The 10,568-nt window shown below is 48.8% G+C and overlaps 1 protein-coding gene across 1 annotated transcript in view; it reads left to right on the forward strand.

The window, feature by feature from the left end:
• The first annotated feature begins 4,892 nt into the window (after nucleotides 1-4,892).
• Smco2 (single-pass membrane protein with coiled-coil domains 2) overlaps nucleotides 4,893-10,568 on the forward strand; it is a 27,226-nt gene continuing 21,550 nt past the window's right edge. The window contains exons 1-2 of the mRNA XM_050164724.1: nucleotides 4,893-4,998; nucleotides 10,221-10,326. Of these exons, the coding sequence (XP_050020681.1) occupies nucleotides 10,234-10,326 (93 nt within the window). The 5' untranslated portion in view covers nucleotides 4,893-4,998; nucleotides 10,221-10,233. The remainder of the gene's footprint in view (nucleotides 4,999-10,220; nucleotides 10,327-10,568) is intronic.

A 10,568-nucleotide genomic window follows, 5' to 3' on the forward strand; every position in this document is an offset into this window, starting at 1 on the left:
GGAGAGCTAAAAGGCCTCATTTGCTTATAGCTGCTTTGATCCAGGAGGACAATAGTTGTGTCCAGCCTTGAAGAAACCGTTACACTACAGCCTCTCAGGGTAAAAGTAGGAACTTCTAAACGTGCAGTCACGTGTGTGGTGTGCAGACCACACCACTCAGAAGAACAGGTGAGTGACCTGCCTGCCGGCTGAACTGCCCTTCTCCCTAGATCAGGTCTCAAAGATACATTCCACTGCCCCCCACCATGTCCCACTCCCCACCCCCACTGCTGCAATGATATTTTGCTTGTGATCTAATGATTAAAGCTTGCCTGAACACAGATAGTAAATAATCTCACACCAGCAAAACCCAAAATAGGGAAATACACACCCAGCACCACCACCTCCTCCTCCTCCTCCTCCACTGTTGGGACCAATTGAGTCCTGGCCTTCAGCTGCTCTTCCCTCCTAGAACCTTCTAATTAAAGTTACTAGAAGCTGTGCCTAGCTTAGAGGATCAGAGGATGGGATTTTCACCTGTTGGCCATTGACTGCAGTGTATTTAAGCCTACATGGTGCTAATAAAGGGGGGCTTTGGTAACAGTGTTTGAAGGTCTGTGTGTCAGTCTGTCTCTGTGTGTGTATTCTCAACCTCCAGCCCTTTGCCCGAAGCTTGCGAACTGGGGTCTAGCGCATAGAGTGCAGACCGGGGCCGTGGTGTGTGGCACTCCACCACCACCCAAATAACAGGAATGAACAATCATTGGTCATTACTATCTCTTGATATCAATGGACTTAATTCCCCAATAAAAAGACAAGGGCTAACAGAATAGATGCAAAATCAGGATCCATCCTTCTGCTGCATACCGGAAACACACCAATATCAAAGATGGATAGCACCTCAGAGTAAAGGGTTGGAAAAGATTTTCCAAGCAAAAGGACCCAAGAAGCAAGCTGGTATGACTATCCTAATATCTAGCAAAATAGATTTCAAACCAAAATTAATTAAAAGTGACAGAGAAAGACATTTCATATTCATCAAAGGAAAAATCCACCAAGATGATGTTTCGGTTCTCAACATCTATGCCCCAAATGCAAGGGCACCCACATTTGTAAAAGAAATATTACTAAAGCTTAAGTTTGGGAGACTTTGATACCCCACTCTCACCAAAGGGCAGTTCAACCGGACAAAAGCCTGAATGGGTGAAATGCAGTGATTTCACTACGCGTCCGTTCAAGCATTCATTTATCTTCAAGCTTGTATTTCTCCAGGGTAACCCGAGGTCATGTTAGACCTTGTCATATGAGGTCATATAAGACCTTGTCATATGAGGTCATACAAGACCTTGTCATATGGCCTTGGAGATCCTGACACACGCTGTCACTGGAGTTCCCTGGTACATCCAAAAAAGATAATAATAATAATACAAAAGAAAGTAAAATGAGTCTCACGGGGCTTGTCTGGGAAAACCGACCTCTGTGCCCAGGGATTTCTGCTGCCTTTCCCAGCAGCTTCCTTGTCTAGACCAAGTCCTGCAGCTTGCCGTGGTCAGCCATGCCTTGTGCAGAACACTTTGCTTACACTATGGTATCTTGGCTGTCTTCCTGTACCCTTCCCTTCTAAAATCTGGACTATAGAGAAAATCATAAAAATTTCAACCACCCTAAAAGCTCCTCGTGTGTGTGTGTGTGTGTGTGTTGGGGAGTGTAAATGTGTGCATGAATAGGTGAGAGGGGGCTAGAGGCGAGTGTCGGGGTTTCCTGCTCTACCGCTTTCTGCCTTGTTCCCCTGAGACAGGGTCTCTCACTGAATCTAGAGCGAGCCCGGTGGGAAGGAAGCCCAGTGACCTTCCTGGCTCTGCCCCTTACAATACTGGTTACTGGTATACAAAACTGCGAATGACCTTTCACGGGTGCTGGGGATTTGAACTCAGGTCCTCGTGCTTCCACAGCAAGGGCTCTTACCCACTGAGCCATCTCCCCAGCTGCCCCCCCATAGCCGCTTTTTAAATTTTATTTATTTTTATTTCATTGTGGTGTTGTTTTGCCTGCACATGTGTCTGTGTGAGGGTATTGTATTCCCTGGAAATGGAGTCACAGACAGTTGTGAGCTGCCATGTGGGTGCTGGGAATTGAACCTAGGTCCTCTGGAAGAGTAGCCAGTGTTCTTAACCGCTGGGCCGCTGCCCACAGTGGTCACTTTTAATCTCGAAAGAACATACAAGAACATGCTATGCATTATGTACGTGAAGACAAACATACGGACATTAATCCATAGCTATGTAACTCTGTCCCCCATGACTTTCATTCCTGTTTAAGTTAAAGTGATAACTGACTTACAAATGAGTAAAAGGCACAGAATTTGTCAGAAAAACAAACTAGAACAACAAAAAACCCAACCCCAAAACCTCTATCATCTCTTCATCAAGCCTAAGTTTCGGCTTCTGACCTTGGCGTATCCTCCATATTCAGTTACTCGATCTGTTTTCTGACGTAAGTCCCGTTCACCGTGTGAAAGTCTTCAGTCTGCCACCCGTCCCACGCAGTTGACCGCCCCCTACATCCCTGCAGCGTTTGGAGGCCACCGTCACATCCGCAACCCAGGCCTGTCTTCCTAGGCGGTGGGCAGCCGTGGCACCAGATTGTCTCCCGCCTTACTTAGTGTCTTTCCTTAGAGCCAGGAAGCACAGTGGTTTCTGAAAACAGAGATGGGGGTGGATTGCCACCAACCGAGGGAACCTCAATACGTGATGCTGTAGGCACCGGCTACCCTGATTTTCTCCTACGTGCTAGAAATGTCCGTAGTTCTGACCCTGACACGGCTCTTCTTAGAGCTGATTCTGTAAAGGGACTTCCGCATTTTGGGGGAGACTCCTGAGACGGTCTCCCCCATTCTTTGTTATTCCTTTCTCAGAACCCAGTTTCCTTAAAAACAGTGATCTTGTTTACCAAAGGGATGAATGCCAGAGTCTTCCCAGATGTGGAGGGCAGGGACTTCCAGATGTGGAGGGAGAATCCACTCTACCTGGGGTCAGGTGCTCATTTCTCAGTGCCTGTGGTGGTCTACATCCATCCACATCCATCCACGTCCATCTTGTAGGATGTCAGAGCAGACTTTCCAATGTTGTGACCTAATTATTAAAGCGCGGGGATCCCCCCAAACCAGGGTCTGTCTAAAGGAGTCCTTGTGTGAGAGGTGGATAGTTCCTTCTCTGAGGAGGGAAATGAAGAGGGTAAACACTCACGTTCTGGAAAGAGGAAAGTTTCCAAGGTGCTGCTGGGTAGTGGAGAGCCCCCTCAGCTGGCCCTGATCAGTGCTGTAGCTGAGCAGTGGATCACAGAGGGAGCCAGGGGCGTCTGGGAGCCAGGCCCAGCAGGAAAGAAGCCAGCTGCTGGGGCTTGCATATTTTGGAGTCAACAAGAGATGCCAAAAAGTTTTGCTGAGTAACAGTGAGAAACTGGATGTGGTGGCTTGTGCCTGCAATCTCAGTCAGTGCTTGAGAGGTTGAGGCAGGAGGATTGCCATGAGTTCAAGGTCACTTTTACTCAGAAAAACAGAACAAAAATAAGGGAATTATATTTGCTGGGTGTGGTGGCACACATCTACAATAGTAACCTTGAAAGGCAGAGGCAGGAGGATCAGGAATTCAAAGCCAGCCTTGGCCAAGTAGTGAATTTGAGGCCAGCCTGGGCTACATGAGAAACTGTTTCCAAAAAACCTAAACCTAAGTCATCATTATCATCGCCATGACTGCAACCACCACCAACACCACAACCACCATCTCAATGTAGAGCTGCCACAATTCAGTGGTGCTTAAGGGCGTGGGCCTTGAGGTCAGACTATCTGGGTTTGAATATGAATCACAGATCCTTCTCCTGTTAACGGTTTTTAAAAATTAACTTAGAGATATAAAATACACACAAGAATATCTGGCATATTAGTGAACAATCAAAAAGTATCCGCTATTATAGTGATGATTGAACTAGGAGACTTTTTTTCCGTAAAGAAACAAGCAGTCCTGAGACCACCAAAGACAAGCACATAACTGTGAAACAGGAACCTGAAGACTGAAGTTTGCCCCAGCAGGCTCTGTCGGGCGCCGGGGACAGGATCTGACCTCTGAACCAGGTAGGACCAAATAAAGCCTACAGGGAAAGAGTTGCCCGTTTGAAGCTTCCAGTGGAGGAAGTAATGAGCGCCATCCTCAAAACACCCTGTTAACATCAGGCTCCTCGTCAAGCATTCATCGGTTTCCTTTGCTGAGACTTCTGGGTGTCTGCAGAGAGCCCGCCCCTTCTCCAGCTGGGGAAGCCAAGAAAGTCAGTAACTACTTCTGCCCCCGTGGGCTCCAGGTTCTACCAGCAGCCCCAGCAACTGCCCAGCCCCCAGTGCCTTCCCCATCACTGCCTTCTCCTCTCAATATGTCAGGTAGCCATTACCAACCCTGCTTCCAGACAAAGTAACTCTGGCCCCCAAACAAAAGAGCAGACACGTGACAAAATGACAAAATCAGGCATCAAACCTGGATGGGAACCAAAATGTCAGGCTTAGAAACCGGTCCACCTTCATCTCTATCCTGCTCCATGATTTGGGTAAGGGAGGAGAGAAGGCTTGGGAGTTGAGAGGCGTAAAGGCGTGAGGTCTTTCCGTGGATGCTCGGCTTCCCGTAAACGAAGCTGGAAATGACAGAAGGAAATGTAAACTTGGCACTGAGGTCCTGGGAAAGGGAAGGGTGTTGTTTGTAGTACGAGGAAGCAGGCTTTGAGGAACTGGAGGGAACAGAACCATAGCTTGCAACCATGGCTTGCAAGGTCAACCTTTCTGCTGAGTGCAGAGCTGTAGCTCCATTGTCTGAGCTCCTGTGAGGAAGTCAGAGAGAGGCTCCCCAGTAAAGATGAGTGTGCTGGGAGGAGCTGAGGTCAGACAGCATCCCGGGTGTCTGAGGTCAGCTGACAGAGGAGGAGATAGCGGGATGGGAGCCGGCTCTAGCCCTAGTAGAGAATCCAAGAGGCTAAAAGGTAAGCTGGCTGCACGGGTTAGAGACAGGCCAGCACACTGCTGTCTTCCCGCCCAGGAGAGGGAGTTGGGAGCTTTGCCTGCGGGGTTCCAAGTAGAATGTCAGAGGGAGCAGGCCCAACTGCAAGCCTTCCTGCCCAGGTGAGGACAAGCCACAGGCCTTGTCTAGCTCGGGTGCTAGGGAACACTGATCTACCAAACAGCCCAGGGAAGCAAGTGCTGCCTGCCAGGACTCTGAGGTACACACCATGGCAAAGATGGGGGAAGACAAGGACACGGGCCGCTCCACGTGCTGGTTTGTAGCTGTGCTGGCTCAGGAAATACCTGATTATTCATGCTTGGTGAATTTCTGAGATCCCAAATTACCCAGTGAGCAGGCTCTGAGGATGGTGGTTTGGGCTGGGAGGAAGCAGGCTAGTGAATCCATCCCCACAAGCCAACTGTCTTCTGAAGTTGCTGATCAGTTCCTTTGGATGAAGGCACATTTAGTTTTCAAAGTGATAATTCCAAATTTTTTTTTGGTGGGGTGTGAAGAAAGGAAGATTAGTTCCAAACAGCCCTAGAGGTCAAAAGTAAAAACAAATAATGGGGTACAAGGAGAAGAGGCGGTGCTTTTAATAAGAATGAGCACTTCCAAAGTGTTCTGCCTTGTAGTGATGAGGCAAGCAGGAGCAGTGGGCTGCTTTTCATCCAGCCCGGCTCCCGCACGGCTAGCTTAGCCCCACAAATAACAACACACAAATTATATTCATTTAAATACTGCCTGGCCCATTAGTTCTAGCCTCTTATTGGCTAATTCTCACATCTTGATTAACCTATTTCTAATAATCTGTGTAGCACCACGAGGTGGTGGCTTACCAGGAAAGATTCTAGCCTACACTCATCTCAGGTTGAAGAATCATGGCGTCTGCCTCACTGCCTTCTTCCTCCCAGAATTCTGTTCTGTCTTCCCCGCCTACCTATGTTCTGACCTATCAGGCAAAGCGGTTTTCTTTATTAATTAACCAATGAAAGCAACAGATAACTAGAAGACACTCCTACATCATTGCGTATAGGAGGTTCCCTGTGTCCAGCAAGCACAGAGCTTGTGAGCTGTGGTGCAGACCACGCTTAGTGTGGCGTGCATCTTCCTGTTGTATGTGAGACTCTGAAGTTAGCTTCAGAAAGCGGGCTGTCTTGGAGCTCAGTGGGCTGTTGTCAAGCCTGTGAAAGCAGGATGGGTACCAGGTTTCTGTTCACAGACATCGGTGAAGCCGTGATGTTGAAAGTTTACATCCTGCTTCTACTGCGTCTTAGCAATGAGACTCAGGGCAAATCATGGGTCCTTGCTCACCCTCAGCTTCCTGATTTAAAAAGTAGAAATGGTGAGGCCCTGCATTGGCGACTGCCCTCCCACAGGATGGTGGTAAGGACTGAATGAAACAATGTAGCAAACGAGCCATTAACCAAAGTGCTCCGAGCCTGTAAGCAGCACTGTTATCACCACGGCTGTTCTATGTGAAGTTACAGACACCTCTCCTTTTCTGCGTGTGCACATGTGGGTGTGCAAATGTGTGTCTGCCACCTGCTTTGTTTTTGGTTCTTTAAAATCAATCAGTTAATATTTAGGTGCGTGCACATTTTCTCTGGTGTGCGTGGGGGGGGGGAGGTCAAAGGGCAAGTGGGAATCAGTCCTCTCCTTCAACCATGTGGGTTCTGGGGATCAAACTCAGATCACCAGGCTGGGCAGCCTTTATCTGTGGAGTCCTCTTGATGGCTGGGGTGGTTTGAAAGAAAATGACCCACAAAGGGAGTCACCCTATCAGGAGGTGTGGCCTTGTTGGAGGAAGTGTGTCACTGTGGAGGCAGGCTTTGAGGTCTCATATAAGCTCAAGCCACACCCAGTAGACAGAGCTCACTTCCTGTTGCCTGCAAGCCAAAATGTAGGACTTTCAGCTACTTCTCCACTCCATGGCTGTCTGTACACCACCATGTCCCACCATGATGATAATGGGCTGAACCTTTGCGAATGTAAGCCGTTTTCCTTTACAAGAGCTGCCGTGGTCATGGTGTCTCTTCACAGCATTGAACCCCTAACTAAGACGATGGTCCCCACTATTTTTTTGAGACAGTTTCTCACTGATCTGGAGCTCTGGATGCAGGAGGCTAGGCTGACCGGCCAACGAGACCCAGAAACCTGCGTCTCCATGCCAACAGAACCATCTCCACATCACCTCACTACAGCCTTTCACACGTGTTCCTGTCTCACCCTTCTCTGCCTGTTTGTTTTGTTGATTGTTGGTTGTTTAACTTGAGACAAGGTCTCACGCTGTCCTAGGCCCTAGCTAGCCTGGAACTCACTATGTAGCCTGAGCTGGCTGCAAACTGATGGTAATCCCCCTGCCACAGCTTCCCAAGTGCTGGGACTCTAGATATGAACCACCTGTAGCTTCTTTGCCTTTCTTTCCCCTTTGTTATTCTCATGGCTAGAGTACTTGAACCCTTCCCCTCCCATGATGCTCTGCTCTCCAGTGAGCTCACCTGGCTGGAGGGAAGGGCGGGGCTCACACACAGCTGCCAGTGGGGTCTGTTGGTTGAGCCTTTAGAAGTTCAGTCTATGGGTAGTGACTGGAGAAATGGCTGAGTTGTTAGCACTTGCTGCTCTTGGGAAGGATTTGGGTTCCACTCACAGCATTGCACTGGCCATGCTTAGCGAGCATGCTCATTACTACACTACACTAGTGAGGAATTAGAAACGGCACAGTTGTCAGCATTGGGAACCAGCAAACAAACACCAGGTCTAGAGACACAAAGTCATAAAAAAAAAATCACCTTAGTGGTGAGGGGCTTAAATCCGGCTGTCTCTGGAGACCGTCTCTGATTATTTGGGCCTGAAATACTCGTGATTTTGTATTCTTTTTTTCCTAGATTTTTGCAATGTGCACATTATATAACCAGAAATAACTTACGAACAGGGCTCTGCCCCCAGAACGGCTGTTCCATATTTCTCTTTGATGTCCCTGTGCACGGGTGATTTGCAGACTTTGACATGAGCTGCACCCTGAGGACAATCACACACAAATCCTTCCTCTGTCTACTTGAGCAGAGACTCTCAAGAGCTTGCTTGGGGTCTCTTAGAATGGACAGCCAGCTTGGCAGTGTGGGGAACAGGCCACATTCTCTGAAAAAGAATTAGCCCCATGTGAGAGTCACGGCTGATCCTGCCATTGTCCCTGCCATGCTGAAGTAATGGTTCTCACACCCGCAACCCTCAGTCACGAGCAGTCTCTGCAGATGAGGACGGTTGCGGAGGAACAACAACGGACCGAGAAGGGCAGCGACTTTCTCCAAAATGTCTGTGTGACTGAAGGTGTGGAGGGAGTAGGGGCGGATCTCTCAGGAGTGCTCCTGGGGACCCGCCTAGTCAGGAGTGCTCCCTGCTACCAGAGACTTCCTGAGGCCAGCAGGGGGCAGATAATGAGGTGTTTCAAGTTCAGGGTCAGGGTGAATGTTTTCTTCTCCAATTCACCTAATTTTAACTCATCATGTCTCCCGAAGTCGCCTTATGGGGCACTTCTGCAGTCTTGTGATCAGAATGAGGCCCCATCAGGCAGAACTGGCAAGACTTGGATTTCCCTTTGGGGAATCGGTTGTTTTGTGTTGGTTACTTCATGGCTCCCTCATTGGTAGGTGCTAGGGACACAGCATTTAGAATGCATAGCTGCAGAACACTAGTTACAGAATCATGCCTGTGTCAGTGGCGAAGGAGTTGCGTCCTTAAACAGGCCAGTGGGAAACTCTTGTTGTTGCTGTTGATTGTATTTGAGATAGTGTCTCACTGTGTAGCCCTGGCTGGTCTGGAACTCACTGAGGAGGCCAAGCTGGCTTTGGATTCCGAGAGATTTGCTTGTCTGTGCCTCCCCTGTGCTGGGACTAAGGATGATCTGCGTAAGTGTATAGAAGCCAGGGCCCTTTCCTATGTGTGAGTGAGTGTTCCTTACTCTTCTCTCACTGTGACTAGTTACAGAAGAAGGAGTTGATTGGGCCCACAGTCCCGGGGGTGGGGGTGGGGGTGGGGGTGGAGGTGGGGGCCCATGACAATGGAGCAGAGGCAGCAGGTGGCAAACACACTTCGAACCATGAGCACAAAGCAGAGCAAACCGGAAACAGCAAGAGTAGTGAACTCTCGAAGCCAGCCTCCAGCGATGTGCTTCTTCCAACAAGGTCACACTCCTAGATCTCCCAAATAGCACCATCAGTTAGGGCCCAATTAGCCAAATATCTGAGACTTTGGGGACATCTCAGTCAATCGACCAGAGCAGGGTAGGTGACCCTAGCCCACTTCTGGGCTCAGGGTCCACAGACATGAAATTATCTCCTAAAGACAGACATTGCAAGGTGGTTGTGGTTCATTTTGTAAAAATGTGTGTATGTGCCACATATATGCAGTTTAGTAAATTAATACCAGCTTAATAGAGAAGGGCGAAGGGCTCTAAGACTTGTTACACAGGAGAGAAGACAACTGGCCTGTAAACACACAGCTAGGATCTGCCGGTCACTGTGCTGACACACACACACACACACACACACACACAGAACACACAGACATGAAACCTGTCACTGTGATAGCACACACATACACACACACACACACACACACAGCATCCAGACACGGAACCTGCCTGTCCCTGTGATACACACACACACACACACACACACACACAGCATCCAGACACGGAACCTGCCTGTCCCTGTGATACACACACACACACACACACACACACACACACACACACACGGCTGCACCGAAGCCCCCTCCCATTTTTAGATTCTGTCATGTTAAACAACACTGTCACACAGTGCAAGAGGCCCCTTCACACAAGGTCTCTCTGCCTACCCGGCCTTTGGAACCCGTGATTTTGGGACTCCACTCTTTGGGTTGTTTACTGTTTATCTTTCCCATACTTTTATACATGGATACAAATAGCAGCAATTTGGAATTTGGAATCTCATTGTTAAAAGAATTTATGGATTCAGCTAACAAACATGTATGCAGCTCTTCTGTTTCTCTTTGGCAAAACGCACTGTGTATGGTAAATGTACGGTAATTATCCTCACAGGACCAAGTCAGTACGAGGGCAGCGGATGGTCCCTGGGACTGAAAGCCTGTAGAGCAGAGGACCAGCCTAACTCCTACAGTACAGTAACAGCCTCTGTCTGCTTTGTGTTGTTTGCATTTGCCAAGGGAAATTATCAACATGGAGAACACCTCAGACAGACCAGACGAAAAAGACAAAGTTTCCGAAAACCTACAGACTGATGCCCTTCACAAGATGAACTTTAAAATATGGGTAAGCCAAGCTGGGCCTGACAATAGATTTAATCCCAGCCCGTGGGAGGTGAAGATGGGAGGAAGAGGAGATCAAGGTCAGCCTTGGGTACAATAGACCCAAAGCACAAGCAGAGAGAAGAGAAAAAGGAAAAAGACAAACACAAATGTCACAGCAGGGGAAGACACGACCTCGCCTGTGTCTCAGGAGGAAAAACATACCCAAGGCTTTCCTCCCCCCCCCCCCCCCCCCCCCCCCCCCCC

This window comes from Alexandromys fortis, unplaced genomic scaffold, assembly GCF_014885135.2.
Source record: "Alexandromys fortis isolate MF-2015 unplaced genomic scaffold, M_Fortis_MF-2015_v1.1 scaffold_153, whole genome shotgun sequence".
NCBI classification, from domain to species: Eukaryota; Metazoa; Chordata; class Mammalia; order Rodentia; family Cricetidae; genus Alexandromys; species Alexandromys fortis.